General features: G+C 45.4%; 1 protein-coding gene across 4 annotated transcripts in view; it reads left to right on the top strand.

The window, feature by feature from the left end:
* Nucleotides 1-21,289, top strand: part of LOC142565121 (eukaryotic translation initiation factor 2-alpha kinase 1-like) — a 79,947-nt gene that overhangs the window by 32,513 nt on the left and 26,145 nt on the right. For all 4 annotated transcript variants that reach the window (XR_012824841.1, XM_075676237.1, XM_075676235.1 and 1 more), the window contains one exon: nt 14,718-14,912. Coding sequence is in view for 3 of the 4 variants with exons in the window: in XM_075676237.1 (XP_075532352.1) it covers nt 14,718-14,912 (195 nt within the window). In the remaining variant the exon portion in view is untranslated. The remainder of the gene's footprint in view (nt 1-14,717; nt 14,913-21,289) is intronic.

Here is a 21,289-nt window from a genome sequence, read left to right as displayed (position 1 = left end):
ATAGGGGGAATACAAAGGGGGAATACAAGTGCAGCGGTGGCGTAGAGGTAGAACACCCGCCTCGCGTGCAAGAGGTCCGTGGTTCGAATCCCGGTGCTGGCAATTTTCCACCGGATTAAAAAAAAAAAAAAAATCCGCGTGTTGATAAAATTGCACAAAGAGGCCTGGAGTGTGGCCTGATCCCGGTGACCAGAACCGGTAACGCACTCCCTCACCAGAGCAGGATTGGCCACCCTGGTGCAGTACTTGGCCACAACCTCCTATGAACACAACAATCAAACCCCGGCCCTCAGTCCCCAGCAGCTGCGAAGCAACTGACCACGGCGGCGGTCAGACCTGCGACGCAGCAGAGGGTGCTAAGAATCACTGGCTCCGGACAGGCCGCCATTGGAATATGAACCTGGCAACGTTTAACGCTAGAACGTTATCTAGTGAGGCGAGTCTAGCAGTGCTATTGGAGGAATTAGAGGGCAGTAAATGGGATATAATAGGGCTCAGTGAAGTTAGGAGGCCGAAAGAAGCATATACAGTGCTAAATAGCGGGCACGTCCTGTGCTACCGGGGCTTAGCGGATAGAAGAGAACTAGGAGTCGGATTCCTGATTAATAAGAATATAGCTGGTAACATCCAGGAATTCTATAGCATTAACGAGAGGGTGGCAGGTCTTGTTGTGAAACTTAATAAGAGGTACAAAATGAAGATTGTACAGGTCTACGCCCCTACATCCAGTCATGATGACCAGGAAGTCGAAAGCTTCTATGAAGACGTGGAATCGGCGGTGGGGAGAGTGAAAACTAAATACACTATACTAATGGGCGACTTTAATGCCAAGGTAGGCAAGAAGCAGGCTGGAGACAAGGCAGTGGGGGAATATGGCATAGGCACTAGGAATAGCAGGGGAGAGTTCTTAGTAGAGTTTGCGGAACAGAATAATATGAGGATAATGAATACCTTCTTCCGCAAGCGGGATAGCCGAAAGTGGACGTGGAGGAGCCCGAACGGCGAGACTAGAAATGAAATAGACTTCATACTCTGCGCTAACCCTGGCATCATACAAGATGTGGACGTGCTCGGCAAGGTGCGCTGCACTGACCACAGGATGGTAAGAACTCGAATTAGCCTAGACCTGAGGAGGGAACGGAAGAAACTGGTACATAAGAAGCCGATCAATGAGTTAGCGGTAAGAGGGAAAATAGAGGAATTCCAGATCAAGCTACAGAACAGGTATTCAGCTTTAACTCAGGAAGAGGACCTTAGTGTTGAAGCAATGAACGACAATCTTGTGGGCATCATTAAGGAGTGTGCAATGGAAGTCGGTGGTAACTCCGTTAGGCAGAATACCAGCAAACTATCGCAGGAGACGAAAGATCTGATCAAGAAACGCCAATGTATGAAAGCATCTAACCCTACAGCTAGAATAGAACTGGCAGAACTTTCGAAGTTAATCAACAAGCGTAAGACAGCTGACATAAGGAAGTATAATATGGATAGAATTGAACATGCTCTCAGGAGCGGAGGAAGCCTAAAAACAGTGAAGAAGAAACTAGGAATTGGCAAGAATCAGATGTATGCGTTAAGAGACAAAGCCGGCAATATCATTACTAATATGGATGAGATAGTTCAAGTGGCTGAGGAGTTCTATAGAGATTTATACAGTACCAGTGGCACCCACGACGATAATGGAAGAGAAAATAGTCTAGAGGAATTCGAAATCCCGAAGGTAACGCCGGAAGAAGTAAAGAAAGCCTTAGGAGATATGCAAAGGGGGAAGGCAGCTGGGGAGGATCAGGTAACAGCAGATTTGTTGAAGGATGGTGGACAGATTGTTCTAGAGAAACTGGCCACCCTGTATACGCAATGCCTCATGACCTCGAGCGTACCAGAATCTTGGAAGAACGCTAACATAATCCTAATCCATAAGAAAGGGGACGCCAAAGACTTGAAAAATTATAGACCGATCAGCTTACTGTCCGTTGCCTACAAAGTATTTACTAAGGTAATTGCAAATAGAATCAGGAACACCTTAGACTTCTGTCAACCAAAGGACCAGGCAGGATTCCGTAAAGGCTACTCAACAATAGACCATATTCACACTATCAATCAAGTGATAGAGAAATGTGCAGAATATAACCAACCCTTATATATAGCTTTCATTGATTACGAGAAAGCGTTTGATTCAGTCGAAACCTCAGCAGTCATGGAGGCATTACGGAATCAGGGTGTAGATGAGCCATATATAAAAATACTGGAAGATATCTATAGCGGCTCCACAGCCACCGTAGTCCTCCATAAAGCAAGCAACAAAATCTCAATAAAGAAAGGCGTCAGGCAGGGAGATACGATATCTCCAATGCTATTCACAACGTGTTTACAGGAGGTATTCAGAGACCTGGATTGGGAAGAATTGGGGATAAAAGTTAATGGAGAATACCTTAGTAACTTGCGATTCGCTGATGATATTGCCTTGCTTAGTAACTCAGGGGACCAATTGCAATGCATGCTCACTGACCTGGAGAGGCAAAGCAGAAGAGTGGGTCTAAAAATTAATATGCAGAAAACTAAAGTAATGCTTAACAGTCTCAGGAGAGAACAGCAATTTACAATAGGCAGCGAGGCACTGGAAGTCGTAAGGGAATACATCTACTTAGGGCAGGTAGTGACGGCGGATCCGGATCATGAGACTGAAATAATCAGAAGAATAAGAATGGGCTGGAGTGCGTTTGGCAGGCATTCCCAAATCATGAACAGCAGGTTGCCGTTATCCCTCAAGAGAAAAGTATATAATAGCTGTGTCTTACCAGTACTCACCTACGGGGCAGAAACCTGGAGGCTTACGAAAAGGGTTCTACACAAATTGAGAACGACACAACGAGCTATGGAAAGAAGAATGATAGGTGTAACGTTAAGGGATAAGAAAAGAGCAGATTGGGTGAGGGAACAAACGCGAGTTAATGACATCTTAGTTGAAATCAAGAAAAAGAAATGGGCATGTGCAGGACATGTAATGAGGAGGGAAGATAACCGATGGTCATTAAGGGTTACGGACTGGATCCCAAGGGAAGGGAAGCGTAGCAGGGGGCGGCAGAAAGTTAGGTGGGCGGATGAGATTAAGAAGTTTGCAGGGACGGCATGGCCACAATTAGTACATGACCGGGGTTGTTGGAGAAGTATGGGAGAGGCCTTTGCCCTGCAGTGGGCGTAACCAGGCTGATGATGATGATGATGATGACATGAGAATATTTCGCAAGCCTCAAATGTTCCTTCTCTTATGTTGAATTCCAATGGCGGAGTCGGAGCAAGTTTTTCTGCTCGTTTCGGAGCAAGTTTGTTCCAATGACAGAGTGAGGGCAGGAGTAAGGTGTTCCAATGAGAGAGTCGGAGTGGATTCAGAGCAGGAGTCACTCCGTGGAGCAGAAAAAGATGCTCCGCCAAAATCGGTGGAGTGGACCGGAACTCTGCGTGACGTATTTCCTTTACCGCATTTGTCTGCTGGGAGGCGCCACTGGTCACGACTCGCGAGGAAGCAAAAGCTGCTGCACGCTTGCCGAGATATCCATTCCGCACTTTTGAAACAACAACAGGTGAGCGGCGCTGAAGAGACAAGTGACTGGTGCGGTGGTGCTGGGAGCAAACAGCGGAAGGAAATGACAACACGCGAGGCATCCTGGGTAACTCTGAGATAGAAGTTCCGCTTCCGCCTTGCTCCAGCGGCGCAGGTTGTGTTCCACTCGCGGATTTGGAGGCGTTGCTCTACGCCATTGTCGAGTGTTCGCTCGCGGAGTCCATCGGCTGCTCCAACTCTGCCATTGGAATTCAACATTACACTAATACGTACGTCCATAGCGTAATCGAACTGCGTAGGTGCGCGCACTCAAGAAAACTGCTTGGTTGTGTGCCCATCAAAAAAAGCAACACGTGTGACAAACTTCCGCTAATCTTCATCTTATCGCCAACCAGCTAGGGCAATTAGTTTTCGTGAGTCTTAAAAGAAAGAAAGAAAAGAAATAGAAACGCATGCACGGCGGCATCCTTCCTATGCGCACCCCTGTGAGCACTAAATGAGCGAAAAACAAGCAGTCGCCCTTTGAGCGATTAGGAACGAGATAGCCATTAGTTTTGCAAGCACAAGACACCGAAACCGGCCGCGAAACAAAATCCAAACGGCCGCCCGCCCGCGCACACGTCAATGCACGAGTGGTAGTATATAGATGTGTGGGAGCAAACTAGCGCTAAAACAAACCATTCAACGAAAACCAAGAAAGGGAGGCGTGCAAACCGTGTATCCCCACATAGCGGCAGCAAATGTTGAAGTAGCTAGGCCTAGCGTTGCTGCGGTGTGGCTACGGCTACCAGCGGATCTGCGTGCAAGATCACCGGCTCGAGACGGCGCGATAATCAAAATGGTGGTGGCTTCGGTTAATGCTGTTTCAGACCTGCGGTAATGGCAGAAAGTTTGGAAAATCGTACAATGAAAGTTTTTTTGCATCTGAAATTTCAGCCGTTCTTATACATTGACTCTGTGGGATACATGGCGGTGCCGCAACACTGACAGAAGTTGTTAACCCATCACTAACAGAACTAATCGGTGATGCATGCCTGCAAGCGCCTGTGCACAAATTTCTGCCACATCTTTTTTTTCTTTCTTCTTCTTCTTCACGCATGATTTTGAGGAGTCTCTCCTAAGCTCTTCCTCTATGGTGAGGTCAGAGGAATGTTTGTCGGAGGTGCCGTCACGCGATTGGGAATGCTGCTGAGAGCATTGTCGGAGTGCAGTATGTTCGAATTAACTGTGGCAAATGCTTGCGCATTCGAGTTACCGGGCATTTTCACCAATTGGAATACACGTAAGTTTGATGGAACCGTGGTGTCAGTTCGAATAAACCGAATATTTGAATTAAGCGTGTTCGAATTAACGAGATTCGACTGTACTTGAATAGGCCAGGGAAGCGACCGTCAGGGGCTGTTCCTTGACAGAGCTGTCACGGTAGCTGGCGAATGTAGCGCCAGATTTGGTGTAGCCAAACCTTTACTTTGTGCATGTTTTGTGACACAGTTTGTGTATAAACAGTGACACCTTGCTTCAGCACTGGGTAAGCCATGCTTGAGCCTTTGCTGTACCCCTGGATGTAGCACTGGATACACTCGAGTGGATGCTACAAGGAAGCCCTCGCTTCTTAAGGCACCTGCGGACCCTGAATGACGTAGCCTATGGCAGCGAAACTTGCACAGAGTGGATAAACCACTTAAAGAGGATTGTGCAGTTTTTGAACTACACTTAGAGCCGCACTTAGTTGTGAGGGGCTATGTGCATGTAATCAACAACAAAGAAGTTCGTCTACCGCGAGGAAAGCCTACGCTTTCGTCAGATGCCGTGCCAACAACCATAACAAATGCCCCGGCGTGCTTGCAGGTGTTGCCAAGAAGGAACCAGAGAAAACGCAAGGCTGAAGAAATCAACAGACAGCTTAAATTGTACTGCTTTTGAGCGCTGGAGAGCGTCAGACTGTAGACGAGTCTACTGATGTTTGCGAGACGATTTGTGTGTATGAGCACAAAAGTGGGGATGTAAATTCTGCCGTGACGGTCACCATGCTCAAGAATGTAACTCCTGCTAATAAGCAGTGGGTTCTGCACGATATGCATGATGCGGAAGGAGTTTGTTTCACTTCATGCACCTTTGACACCGTCGCAGGGGCAGTGAGAATCAAACAGGCCATGTTTTGTACAGAAGATAGCTCTGGTGATTTTTGTGCGAAGACATTTTTGCATGGTGAGCTGGTGGCAGAATCATTACTGACAACTGTGCAGGACACAGCAAGTGCTTTCAACAAGCCAAAGAGTTAAATCTCTGTAATGCTGCTGCTGTGAACAACGGGATCCTTTTGACCAGCAGTCTTACAGACCACTTGCATCACCAAATAGAAAACAAGTGGAAAGCCGCTTTCAGCAAAAATTGCCTTGGTAGAATGACCAAGGATGGAGCATTGCGTTGCGTGCAAATATTTGAGAAAAGCGCTTCTGACTCGCTGGTCACGTCGCCAGAGTCGGAAGTCGCCAAAATATATGCCAAAGAGAACATTGCAGAAATTGCAAACATGCATGTGCAAAAGCAAGCGTCTTGCATCAAAGATAACGAAGCTCAGCGAAGACCTGATGAAAGCCAATAGATGAAAGCCGATAGTGCTGCGACTATAGAAGTGCTTGCCGAAAAGATTAAGCATCTCTCATCAAAGCAGCAGCTTGCTGTTCGGCAGTGTTTTGAGGCTTCAAGGAGAAAAAGTGCACGTTGGATGATCTACAACTAGGTGTGGATTGTGGAGTGCATACTACTTAAAATGTGTAGCCCAAAACTTTAGAAATATATGCAAAAGCAGGCAATTCTAACCCTTCCAAGGGGAACGACAATAAAGAAACACACAGCTGAATGCAGGAGTAGTCATGGGTTTAACAAACAAATGCTGATCACTCTAAAATAGAGAATTGTGCCACTAGATGAACTTCACAGGCATGGAGGCATTGTCATTGATGAAATGAAGCTCTCCAAGCATCCTTCAATGACCACAGGAGGAAAAAATTGAAGGTTTTGTCGACTTCGGCGCATACACACCCGAGGACCAAAAGACCTTGCCATGCCATCATGGCCTTGTTGTAATGTTCGTACTTGTTAGCCGTTGGACGTAGGTGCTTGGTGTCTTTGGTAGCCATGAGAATGTCAAGGGTGAATTGCTTGCGAAAATTCTGCTTGAGGCCACAATACTCTCAGAATAAGCTGGGCTTCTTATCAACTATATGATGTGTGATGCACCGTCTTGGAATAGAAAGATGTGGAGAGTGTTTAATGTAAAGGCGTCAATGAAAGAAGTTATCTGCAAGAAGCAACACCGAGTTGACAATAGCCGGTTCTGGTTACTGCATTTTATTTTCTGATTTCCCTCATCCTGTTGACAATATTTGCAACTGGCTTCTCTACACGACTTTCATGGACAGGTGTCCATACGGTTTGTGAAGGAAGCCTTGTGCTTGACAACAGGGCACTCACGTTGAGAGCAATGCCTGGAATATCAAATGTTCATATTGCACCGAACAACTCTGAAAAAATGCGAGTGGGTTATGCTTTTCAGCTCTTTGTACATAGCCCTCTGCAAGCATTCTTTCTCTATTGCACACAACTAGAGAGAAGCTGTGGCAGCGTAGAAGCTACTGCAAAATTCTTTTGAAGAATTAACTTGCTGATTGCTGTAATGACGTCTAGGTATCCAGCAGAAGCTCTGACAACCAATTCCACCAGTGTACGAAAGATCCAAAATATGCTTGAATTTGTGAACACATGGGAGCGCCAGACTGACAAGAGGCATTTTCTAAGTGACTTAACAGCAGAAGGACTAAGGGTAACACTGACAAGTACGCTCGAGCTTCTTGACTACTTCAGTAAAAAGGTTGGATTCAAATATTTGCTAACTTCAAAGCTTAGCCAGGATAAAGTTGAGAACTTTTTTGGTATAGTGAGACTTTTGTCGGGCTGCAACAGTTGTCCAACTCCGCAGCACTTTTTACTGACTGTTCATTGTCTTTCTTTTTACAACTTGGCACAAAGCGCCACGAGCAGCAATGTAGAGGATGATGTGATGAACTGTCTTCCTGAGGCAACCGACAGAGAAAAGGATACCACTAAGGGAAAGATTTTGGAGACGGAAGTTGTACACAAAGGAAAATACAGACGTTCTGACTACATCTTTGCTAGCAGAAACTCACCAACACGTGTATCATGTGAAGAGAAGCAAGTCAAGATTAATATACTACGTTTCAGGCTATGTGGCAAGAAGGTGCATGCTGCCGAGCAAATGTCTTGATTACATTGCACGCCTCTTGCTCTCAACTGAGCAAGGGCTGCTTGTTGGCTGCTTCTACATTTGTGCAGTTGAAAGATCAGGGTGGTTTGTTGTACCCTTCAGTTGAGTTTTTTACATTTATTACATGCTTAGAGGATAGTTTCACAAGTTGTTTTTCTACTAATAAGGTGCACAGTAAGAGTGTAATGGATATCTTGGAGATGATTCATTCTGCTAGGCTCTTAAGTGTTGGTTTCAAAGCACGTGCATAATGCTTGACACCCCATGTTGTTGGCTTCTTTAAGCACTTTTTAGTAAAGGGGCTGAACAAAGCCAAACCTCCAAGCGGAAGTCAACTAAGCACTTGAAGTTAAACAGGCTGAATTGAACACATGTTAAACCATTAATTTGACTGGTACTTATGTTTACTTCTGTTGTGCATTTCTGTATCACATTCCCAATTTTGTCATACCATGACAAACATGTTAAGGTGCCTCTAATATTGCTACGGCACAATATGTGCGATCACGAAAGGCGAGCAGTGTGAAGACGACGACGACGACTAGAAGCTAGCGCGGGCTGTTGCCTCTTGGCAAAGCGCAGCGTGTTGCCTTGTAAATATACTTGTTAATAGCTTTTCGTCGGTGTCTTCCTATGTAACATATCTGGTGGAGGTGGACGTTCACTGTACCTCGTCACGGAGCTTCGCAGTGGACGGTATGTCGAGCCTTCCTTCATGGCTCCCGGCGACGACAACCCGACTCCGCCGGCTCCGACTCCTGCTGCCACTTCGACGACCTACATCACTCTCCCCGCTCCCCGTGATCCTGGCGTATTCTCAGGCAAAGATGGGGAAGACGTCGATGACTGGATCAGCCTGTATGAACACGTCAGCCGCAATAACCGGTGGGACCCTACTATTATGCTCGCCAATGTAGTCTTTTTACCTCGGTGGCACACCTAGAGTTTGGTATCGCACGCACGAAGATGAGCTCACCAGTTGGGATTCCCTTAAGACACAGCTTCGAGACTTGTTCGGCAACCCCTACGCTCACCAACTTGCCGCGCAGAAGGCGCCTTCCGGCCGTGTGCAGACGTCAACAGAGCCCTATGTCACGTACATTCAGGACGTCTTGGCTCTGTGCCGCAAATTTGACACCCACATGACTGAGTCAGACAAGGTTTCCCACATCCTCAAAGGCATTGCCGATGACGCCTTCAACTTGCTCGTGTGCAACAACGTAGCGACGGTGGATGCTGTTATAAAAGAGTGCCGCCGCCTGGAACTCGCCAAAAGCCGATGTATTGACCAGAAGTTTGCCCGTCTGCCCAACACCCCAGCGACATCTTCCTGTGCCGACGCTCCTCGTCCCAACAACACTGCTGCTGTTACCAGGATCGTCCGGCGTGCGATCAAGGCCGCCTATCCGGCTGCCTTCGACTCCAGTCCCACCAACACATCTGCAGTCACGGTCTCACTGATCCAGGCAGTTGTCCGCCAGGAGTTTGAAAACATGGGTCTTCACACCATCTGCTCGGCCCATCACCCTGATACCCGCCCGTCTTCTTCCATTCCGCCCCGTCCCGCATCTTCTTACCCACCACGTTTCCGCAACCCATCTGAATGGCGCACTGCTGACGACAAGCCCATTTGTTTCTACTGCCATCGAATCGGGCACATTTCTCGGCACTGTTGCAGTCGCTGGAGTTCCCCGATCCGGTCTACTTACACTGCCTACTCTCGCTCCCCAGGTGACCCTTCTCGTCCCTATGGCGCCTGCTCCGATAATGCCGCCACTGCTTCTCCTGCAACGAACCGCCCCTATTCTCGTTCGCCTTCGCCCCAACGACGACAATCTCGCTCTCCCCAGCCCCGTCGCTCCTATTCGCCGACTCCCTTCGGACTCCGCTCCCAGCCGGAAAACTAGACGATGCAGCGCCTCGAGGTGACGCTGCATTGCTCCCTACGCCGCCAAATCCTCTACTGACGTTGCCCACTCATCTGAACCTTCTTGACGTGCAAGTCGACGGTGTTTCTGTGGCTGCCATCATAGACACTGGGGCGCATTTGTCCGTAATGAGCGCTGACCTTCGTAACCGGCTCAAGAAAATTATCACGCCCGCCACGACGCCTGTTGTCCGTGTCGCCGATGGCGGAACAGCCCCCGTTATTGGTATGTGTACCGCCCGCGTCTCCTTCGCCGATCGCTCAACAATCGTGCTATTCACAGTCATCGCCCACTGTCCCCACGACATCATCCTCGGCTTAGACTTCCTCTCCGCACATTCTGCTCTCATCGATTGTTCCGCCAGTACTCTCCGCCTTGACCTGCCTGTTCTCGATCCTGCTGAACCACACTCCAGTCGCCTCAGTTCCGCCGACTTCGTTCGCTTGCCACCTTCGGCACTGACCTACGTTGACCTAGTGTCATCCCCACCAGTCCCCGACGGTCACTACATCGCGGTTCCTATGCAAGACGTCCTCCTTACACACGGGATCACAGTACCTCATACAGTTTTATCCATTTCGGCGAATTGCGTATGCCTGCCAGTGGTCAACTTTGGCTTGACGACACAAGTGCTGCCACGTGGGATGTCTCTGGCCCACCTTTGCTCATTCGAGGATCACTCAGTAGCATCCATTGCAGTTGACGACACTTCATCCGATACTCCTCTACCATCGCAGTCGGCAAATTGTACCATCGCTGACTTCCAGAAAATGATTGCCCCCGACTTGCCGTCCGAGCACGCTCGTGAACTCTACCGCGTTCTGTTTTCCTACCACGATATTTTTTACTTTAACGATCGTCCTTTGGCCCAAACTACAGCTGTCAAACATCGCATTAATACCGGCAATGCCCCTCCTATTCATCGCCGCCCGTATCGAGTGTCACCAGCTGAGCGTCAAGTTATTCACGCAGAAGTTCGCAAAATGCTTGCCCAGAACATTATTGAACCATCATATAGTCCATGGGCGTCACCTGCAGTACTGGTCAAAAAGAAGGATGGCTCATGGCGCTTTTGCGTGGATTATCGGCACCTTAATAGGGTTACCAAAAAGGACGTGTATCCCCTACCTCGGATTGATGACGCCCTTGACTGCCTCCACGGTGCTCGCTATTTCTCCTCTATTGACCTTCGCTCCAGCTACTGGCAGATTGCCGTGGACGATCTCGACCGCGAGAAGACTGCTTTTGTCACACCCGACGGTCTTTATCAATTCAAAGTGATGCCGTTCGGTCTATGTAACGCCCCTGCCACTTTTGAATGCATGATGGACTCCCTTCTTCACGGATTCAAATGGTCCATGTGCCTGTGCTACCTGGACGACGTTATCGTATTCTCCCCAACGTTCGCTACGCACCTCGAGCGCCTTTCAGCAGTCCTGGACGTTTTTCGTCGAGCCAATCTGCAACTCAGCGCATCCAAGTGCCAATTCAGCCGTCGCCAGATTACCGTCCTTGGACATCTCGTTGACGCGAACGGAGTGCAACCGGACCCAGGCAAGATCCATGCTGTTGCGCACTTCCCTGTTCTGAAGTGTGTCAAGGATGTGCGCAGCTTCATCGGCCTTTGTTTGTACTTCCGCCGTTTCGTGAGAAATTTCGCCGCCATAGCACGACCACTAACCGAGCTTTTGAAAAAAGACGCCCCTTTCCAGTGGGGCGATAACGAGGCCTCTGCATTCTCACATCTAATCGACATTCTCACAACGCCTCCCGTTCTGGCCCATTTCGATCTTTCTGCGCCTACCGAAGTCCGTACTGATGCCAGCGTGGCCACGACCGGGTTATCGCTTACGTCAGCAGGCTCCTCTCACCCGCGGAGCGCAACTATTCCATCACTGAGCGTGAGTGTCTGGCCCTAGTTTGGGCGGTTGCGAAATTCCGCCCATACTTATATGGCCGATCCTTTTCCGCTGTCACAGACCATCACGCGCTTTGCTGGTTATGCTCACTGAAAGATCCTACAGGAAGACTTGGTCACTGGGCCTTAGCCTCCAAGAATATTCGTATACTGTCACCTATAAATCTGGCCGACTACACAAGGACGCTGACTGCCTGTCTCGCTACCCGGTCGACGAGCCTGACGCCGCCGACAGTAGTAGCGCCAACGGCATTTTCTCTGTGTCTGCCTTCGCTAACATCGCCGATGAGCAGTACCGAGACCTATCGCTGCGAGCACTTATTGAGCGTCTGCGTTCTACACCTACCGACGCATCCGTTCGCCGATATGTCCTCCAGGGCGGCATTCTGTATCGAAGGAACTTCCTCCCTGACGGCTCTGACCTTCTTCTTGTCGTGCCAAGACAGCTACGACAGACTGTGCTCTTTGAGATGCATGACGCACTCACTGCAGGACATCTTGGGGTAACCCGCACGTACGACCGCGTCCGCCGCCGCTTCTATTGGCCTGGTCTCGCTCGCTCCGTTCGACGCTATGTTGCTGCCTGTGATCCCTGCCAGCGTCGGAAAACACCTCAGGTGCTACCTGCCGGTCATCTCCAGCCGATCACCGTCCCTGTGGAACCGTTCTTTCGTGTTGGATTAGACCTGCTCGGTCCCTTTCCCACGTCATCCTCTGGGAACAAATGGGTAGCCGTCGCGACTGATTACGCCAGCCGATACGCTATCACTCGGGCTCTCCCTACCAGTTGCGCCACTGACGTCGCGGACTTTCTCTTGCGTGACATTATCTTGCTTCATGGCGCCCCGCGACAGCTCCTTACTGACCGTGGTCGAAACTTTCTCTCGAAAGTTATCGCTGACATTGTGCGTTCCTGCTCCATTCAACACAAACTGACTACCTCATACCATCCTCAAACCAATGGCCTGACAGAGCGGTTAAACCGTACTCTTACCGATATGCTGGCCAAGTACGTTTCCAAGGACCACCACGACTGGGACATTGCCCTTCCTTACGTAACATTTGCGTACAATTCTTCCCGGCACGACACCGCTGGATTTTCTCCCTTTTATCTACTGTACGGTCGCGAACCTACCTTGCCCTTAGACATGGCACTTCCTCCTGCTGCGTTCTCAACAAGCGAGTATGCGCGCGACGCCATCGCCCTCGCCGACCATGCACGCCAGCTTGCCCGTGCTCGACTGACGGCCTCACAAACCACTCAGCAGTGCCAGTACAACGCCCGCCATCGTGACGTACAGTTTTCGCCTGGTGCGCTCGTGCTCCTGTGGTCACCCACTCGTCACGTCGGACTTTCAGAGAAGCTCCTTTCGCGATACACAGGGCCGTACCGCGTGCTGCGCCAGGTGACGCCTGTGACTTACGAAATTGCTCCTGTGGGTTCAACCTCGTCCTCTCCTCTGGCATCTAGTGATGTCGTACACGTCAGTAGGCTCAAGGCCTACTACACTGCTTCCGAGTCCGATCTTTAGTCGCTCCGGGATGGCGCTTTTGCCGCCGGGGGTAGTGCTACGGCACAATATGTGCGATCACGAAAGGCGAGCAGTGTGAAGACGACGACGACGATTAGAAGCTAGCGCGGGCTGTTGCCTCTCGGCAAAGTGCAGCGTATTGCCTTGTAAATATACTTGTAAATAGCTTTTCGTCGGTGTCTTCCTACGTAACAATATCATTGTATATTTGTGTTGTATATTTCTGTATGTTAACTTCTGTATTGTCTTGATCTGGAACATTTTGTTTGTTTGTTGTGCTTTGTAATAGTACATAAATTCTTGGCATCGTCATACCATAGAAGTATGCAATAAAAGTTCGAAGGTAATGATTATCTGTTGCAGTGTTTTTTTTTCGTTTTTTCGTCTCATGTGTCCATTGTGCAAAATTTTATTAACATACCAGTAAGCATTAACTGCTGCAGTGCGCACAGCATGCACCACCCTTTCTAATTAGTGCAAGAAAGCATCGATTTATCACGGTTTTGGCTAAAATTGAGAAAGATTAAATTTCAGACGCTAGAAAAGTTAGTTTGACTTAAAGGGCGCGTCCCGCCTGTGACTGAATGAAAGAAGTTGTGGAAGTAGCATTTAGAGCGCACATGCCACGCAGGCTTCCATATGCGCTTCCCGTAGTCGTCGATCACAGTGCTGCTGCAATAGTCGCCGAAGGAGTACAGTCGTTCCACTGCCCTATTACAGTACACTGTACTGAGGCAGCTCTTTTTTATTGCAGTTGCAGTTTATATGGAACATAACAGCGATGGCAAAAATACGCTTGGAATGTCCATATAGTTGCTATATTGCAATGAAATTGTGTACTATGGGTGCAGGTAGGCTCTATGCATGCTTGTACCACATGCAGTTGACAGGCAAGCATACTGTCGCATGTTTGCCTTTTTCAGCATTTATCTTCCTCTATGAGATTCCACATACCAATATGTAGACCCATGTGTGTCAGAGCCGTCCATCACAGCAATGCTTTTTGCTTTTCATTGTTGCTGCTGCGGCCATTTGTTCTCCTTCATACAGAGTGATCACCGGAACCACTAGCACAGAATCAGAATCAGAATTTATTGTTAGAAGTAGAGATAATGGTGCTGTAGTAATGATGGCGCGCAGTGTGATTAGGCACCAAGCACAGGCCGGAAACTCAAAGCTCCCAAATGAGTTTAGGGCCATTTTAAGTTAATTCCTGCAGTACCGTGTGAAAAAAATGAAACAAGGCCAATGCTGTCTGTCGGACTTCCAGTTGTGCAAATTTTATTGTTGCTGTTAAGGTAAGGTATGTGGTACATTTTTCTGATATTGGCAGTGAATAATGGTGAAATGTTGGAATTGTGAGGACTTAGTCATTGTAATGTAACATGGATTCAATGATATCCTGAATGAGAATGTTTTTAGCAATTGTTTTTAATTGTCTTTCACCTGCTGGAAGAAAAAGTTGGTGGATGACTTTTTTTCTTTGCAGCCCCAAAACATCCTGTTTAATTTGGAAGGTACGTCGGTGAAGCTCGGAGACTTTGGCCTTGCCACTCGCAGTAACCAGCAGGAGCCGTTATCTCGTCAGTTTCCATGGGCACCTCACACGGGTCATACACAAGGTGTAGGCACCAGCCTGTATGCTGCACCGGAGCAGTGTGAACAAGCCTCTTATGACAACAAGGTGTGCCTTGCTTCATATGTTATGTGCCCTTTGTTCAGTGTCACACTGCATGAGGTTATTGATTCTTGCATATATGCTTCACACAAGCTTTTCTTGATAACTCTTCTCTTGGTAAAGCATGTACATCCGGCCACAAATGTTTATGCGCCACGGGATCTCAGAAAACTTTCAATTCCCGGGCAGCTTGTAGCAGTAGCCAGAAAATTGTATATGACAATGCTGTTAGCATATTCTAGTCTAGGCCCAAAATGTGAATACCAGGCTGTGTTGTGAGGTTGCGGAGATATTCAGCTTTATCTCAAATTTCATGGTCTAATATTTTGTGGCCGGATGTATACCACTGTTACACAACCACCTAGCATTCGTCCAAGGCCTTTTGACCAAATAAATTTTTAATTTGCTGCGCATAAAACTCTCTCATTACTAATTGCAGCAACATTACTAATGAGCAGCAACATGCCTACATGGCAGACATTGGGAGTCTACAATGGGACAAATTTCAACATCACTCCTGATGCAGGTGGTGACATTAAATGATGACTGAAATTAAAGCAAGCAGTTCTGTGTGGCAATTGTATCTAGCAATTATGGTAGAGTTGCCATCAATCTAGAGGGTGCCACATGCCTAAATGAACTAGATTTATGGTATGATTTAATTTGGTCAGAAGCTCTGGCTTTCACTTTCCTTACACAAACAAAATATTAATTTAATTTGAGTGCAAATATTAAATTTTTAGGGAAGTGACAGAAAGTATCATAAAAGGAGATGATGTAAATGCAGTCATCTTCCATTAATTCGACCTTGATGGGATTGACTGAAGATAAAAATTATCCAGCGAGTCCAATTAATTCCTTCTGTGCCACGCTATTATCCTGAATTCTGACCAAATTAGGACAATCTTTCTACTGTAGCATTTTTTTCAAGAAGCAGTGTGGACAATATTTTAAGCATACATATCAAATCTCGACAATTTTTTTCCAACAGCAACACTTACAAGCACTATACAAGAAACTTTAAAGTATAATCAGTGAGAAAGTAAGAATGGCAAAAAAAATGAAAAATAGCCTTGACAAGCCCAGCTTGTCTTTAGCCGATTTTACCAGAAAGGCATGGACGAACCCAGCTTGTCCATGGCACGGAAGGGGTTAAAGAAAGAGCCAGAAAAAAATGTCTGATTACACCACTGCCTCATTTGGCAATATTAACCCAGTTCTAACATACCCTGTAATATAATGCGCACATTGTTTTGGGGGGTTTTTGCAGTTTTTGGAGGAGCCAAATATAATGCGCACCCACTTTTATAACAAATTTTTGCATGCCTCTGCTTCTGGCAATCAAAAATAAGATGAATCCTAGAGAGTTTATCTTGATGGAATTGAAATTTATTTACACGTAATGTCCATTGTCTTCAGTTCTGCACTGTTTTATCGCTATCTATGAACCACAATGTGTCACTTTCCTTTTGGCATGTTGCATATAATATTCCACATTTGAAGGTTGAAATTTATTTGTAGCACAAAATAAAACAAGCATACATATTCAGCAGTACATTAGGAGGTCCCGAAGTAGAACTGTCCGGGGAACCTTCTGTTTCACAATGCATAAAATATAATGATAAAAGCAGCTGCAGGCTGCATCCAACAAGTGATTACACACTGCAGACTATCGTATACTACATGCAAAATTGCAAGATAAAACAATAAAATGGAAGAACTGTGCTCATAAAGAAAGGTTATTTCAATATGATAAGCTAACAGAGGCATAAGCACACAATATCAAGATCTTATAACTCGCAAATTTATAACAGTACAATGCAAAAGTGTTTGTTTAACATCAATATAAACACCAAACGTGAAGAAATTTTACATTGTAGAAATTGCTACGAAAATACTAAAAAACACAACCACAGAAAAAGAAAACAAAAATAGAAAGGAAATCTGCAAGAAAATGAAAAAGGGAAAAAAAGGAAGTAACAGAAAAAGCTGCTCTTCTAACGATTATATTTTGAATTTTCATTTAATGGAGTACAAAGAAGAGAAAATCTTAATGTCTTTAGTAATTGCGTTCCAAACAGTTACACCACGGAGTCTGAATGTAAACTGCGATGATGTGATTTTGGGTAAAAGGAAATTACTCCGTTCAAACTACCTAGTGTTGTATGAATTAACGATGTTGCCCTAAGAAAGGATATCCGTAGATATGTCAAGATGAATGAAGCGACACATGAGAAGTAAAAACTTATATTGCAATAAATACTGGACGGGTAGAATACGAAAAAGTTGGTAAATAGGCAGGGAATAGCAGCGCAGTGCTCTAAATGTCACGACTTTTATTGCTTGGTTTTGAAGGCATTCTAAACACTTGAGGTGAGTAAAATATGTCTTTCCCCATGTAGGCAAACGGCATGCAAATGGCTACCTATATATAAGCATGGTATAACGAAGTAAGAATATGTGGCACAATGTGTGCATGTGTTTTGATGACAACATGGATACCAAATTACATTTTGTGCAGTAATGAACTGACACGACAGTGGTGTTTTAGGTGTTTGTCAAGGGTAACACGAAGAATTTCACTTTTTCAGATATTGGTAGTCTATAATTCAAAGAACTTGTTATGGGACTTACTTTTATTTTTGGTGGGCTATAAAACAGGACAAACATTGTTTTAACTGGATTTATATGCAGTTGGTTTAAGGTGCACCACGTGTGGATGTTAGACAGGTCAGTGTTGAGTGCAACTTGTCGAGCGGTTAGTGTGTTCTGAGATCAGTATAATGTGGTATCGTCGGCATATATTAGGCACTCTGAATTGGTCAGTACATTGAGTAAGACATTTATAAATAATAAGAAAAGCAACGTACCTAAGATGGAACCTTGAGGAACGCCACAGGTAATTAACCCTTTGAAGGTCGATTTTTTTCGGCATATGTGACCGCCCAGGGTCTATTATTTTTATTGCAGATTCCGATTCTTCTTAGGGAATTATTTCGAAAAAAATTTGCCGTAATTTTTCTAGGGTGAACGTTAAGTGAGAAAAAGATATTTTGTGTTGGTATATATGCACTCTTCATTCATGAATAGCAACTATAAAAAAGGAAATAAACTTATCAGAATTAAAAATTTGGTGCATTTTTATGCACATAGTTCAAGGCTTTGAAAATCCGCACATGAGAATATTTCGCAAGCCTCAAATGTTCCTGCTCTTACACTAATATGTACGTCCATAGCGTAATCGAACTGCGTAGGTGCGCGCACTCAAGAAAACTCTTTGGTTGTGTGCCCATAAAAAAAAGCAACACGTGTGACAAACCTCCGCTAATCTTCATCTTATCGCCAACCAGCTAGGGCAATTAGTTTTTGTGAGTCTTAAAAGAAAGAAAAGAAATAGAAACGCATGCACGGCGGCATTCTTCCTATGCGCACCCCTGTTAGCACTAAACGAGCGAAGAACAAGCGGTCGCCCTTTGAGTGATTAGGAACGAGATAGCCATCAGTTTCTCAAGCGCAAAAAGCCAAAACCGCCCGCGAAACAAAATTCAAACGTTCGCCCGCCTGCACGCACGCCAATGCGCGAGCGGTAGTATGTAGACGCGCCGGAGCAAACTGGCGCTAAAATAAACCATGCAACGAAAATCGAGAGAGGGAGGCGTGCGAAAAAAATTCCCTGTATCCCCACATAGTGGCAGCACATGACAGAAAAGAAAAAGTTAGGAAATTGGCGCGCTTTTTAAACGTACAGACGGCACCGTAAATATACGCCATCGACCATTTTCGGACTTGTTCACGGCGTCGTATATTTACGTCATTGACCGTCAAAGTGTTAATTTATTGGTAATGATCATTTACACGAACAACTATGGAGCGATTAGACAAATAGCAACAGAAAAGTTCAAGAGGTTGACCAGTAACACCAAATTGCTCTAGCTTATGTAATAAAATGCAATGATTTAATGTGTCTAATAATTTTCTCAGATTAATAAATATAACCCCTACATTTAGTCCCTAATCGATGACTTGTTTAATTTTGTCAGTTGAGGGAACTAGCACTAATTCAGTTGAATAGCCATGTCTGAACCCAAACTGGAGGGGACTGATAAGACTAAACTTATTTAGGTAGTTCATGAGGCGAGTATAGATAAATTTTTCGATAACCTTGCTAAAAAAATGCCAAGATACAAATGTGACAGTAATTGTTAATATTTTCACGACCGCCTTTTTTGAAGACGGGTATTACTTTACCAATTTTAAGTGAGTTGGGAAATACCCCTGCACAGAACATTTTGTGAATAATATCAGCAAGGACAGGTGAGGTATCAGTAGAAACAAGCTTCATATGAGCTGGTATGATAGAATCAAGGCCTTGTCCAGTTGATATTAGGGAAGAAATGACATTATAGAATTCTCGTGGTGAAGCAGTATGAAGATATAATGAACGTGAACTACATGGAATATTTGGCACTGCGCTAGGTGGAAGTCTGTTATGAGAACCAACAAAGTGGTCACTAAATGCATTAGCAACATCACTATCTATGGTGTATTCATGATCATTGAGGACAATTTTTGATCCCTGGTTCAGACTCTTTTCATATTAAGAAACAGTTTCCAGTTTCACTTGGTATTGCTTCTTTTTAGAAGTATTTTGTTTTCGTAGTAGTAGTCTCGTTTTGCATGCCCGAAAACCGCGGAAAGAATGTTCAAGTATGAAAGGAAACAATTTTTCAAATTTAAGTTAAAGGGCTGTGATCTTGCCTTTTGGTGAAGGTTATTTTTTCTTGTTATGAAATGCAACATGGCATCTGTGATCCAAGGATTTCTTGTAGTAGAATACCAATGTGCGACTCGTGAATAAGTAGTACACTGATCAATGCATTTAGTAATTCCGGAATGGAACATTGAAAATGCCTTCTCGGGACAACTTTCCATATATACGTAATCTCAGTTCATGGTCTCAACCTGATAACTAAACTGTTTTATTGAATGAAGAGTTATCTTTTTTTTTTTTAGAATTGCTTACTGTTTCTGAACCTAGGCAAAAAAACAAAGGGTAGTGATCAGTGATTTAATAATCGATTACTCCAAAAGAGCGATCAGAATCAAATGAAGAAAAGATGTGATCAGTCAGCATAGAAGAGTCTGAAAGATCCTAGCTGAAATCCGAATTGAGGAGAAAAAGCCATAGCTGAGTAGACACGTTACATAGTCAGAGCAAGACTGGCAGTTGAAATTGAGAATGTTAATGTGTATGTCTCCGCAAATTATTATATTTTTATTTTCATTAATTAACGCATGTAATATATATTTAAGCTGAAAACAGAATTCCGCATATGAGGTTGACAATATAGCACCTACTATTGTACAGCTATTATTGACTGGTAGGGAATTGTGGTCAAACTCTAGCCAGATAGATTCGCATAACAAGTCCTGAAAAGCAAGATTGTAACGTCAAACGTAGGACACTGATGATCTGATCAAAACAGCCAAACCGGACCAGGAAACAGAACTTCTCAAACCACTCTGCTAGAATCGCAAACAGGATTTTACCACACCTGGACCATATACGCTGGATAAAAAAAAATAAAGAAAGAAAGATGCGGCCTGCCACATCAGGCAGGCTGCAATAAGAGTGAATGTCTCAGCCATAGTGGTATTCTCGGCCGTTGGCTGGGCCGAATGGTGCAAGCTCTCAGGGACGAGAGCCGTCGATTTCCGTGGGCGACGGCATTCGAAGCGCGCTCCTCATGCATTTTCTATGCCCATTTTCTATCCTATGCAACCATGGTGATAACTTGTTCTGCCGTCATCTTGTGACAACAATGGTGATGACACTGGCTCTGACAGCAGGCTGTTGCTAACAGCACGAGTGCAGTTTTGGTTTCATATCCGATTGTAATGCAGAGGCAATTTTCTTACCAACTTTCTTGGGAAAATGGCACACATTAAAATTGGATAAATATAGTAATTGTTCATTGTAATTTGCCATTTTCACATCAACATCTGCCAAAGGCAGACTGACAATCAGCATTTTTGGCTGGAGATAATGTGTCGGACATGTTGACTGTCCCTTAACACTGCAAAAATAGGCACTGCAGCCATTAGGGCAGGCACATGTGTGCTGAGCAGTCAAGTTCGAATTGTCCAATGAGGGACAATGTCATGATCAAAATAATTATATTATTTGCCCATAATAGGTGCCAGCCTCTCCTTCATTTACTAACTCTGACCCGTCAGTGATGTTGTCTGTTTATTATTTCTTTTGACATTATGTTCACGAGTCTTCTTGTGGTGCAAAGCATATACATCTAAAATAGAAAATACTGTAGATAAATGGTCACTAACATCAATTTTTACTGCACCTGAAACAGTCTTGATTTAAG

The sequence above is a fragment of the Dermacentor variabilis genome, chromosome 1, assembly GCF_050947875.1.
Source record: "Dermacentor variabilis isolate Ectoservices chromosome 1, ASM5094787v1, whole genome shotgun sequence".
NCBI lineage: Eukaryota > Metazoa > Arthropoda > Arachnida > Ixodida > Ixodidae > Dermacentor > Dermacentor variabilis.
The sequence above is the reverse complement of the archived record's forward strand: the minus strand, read 5'-3'. Positions and strand labels throughout refer to the sequence as shown.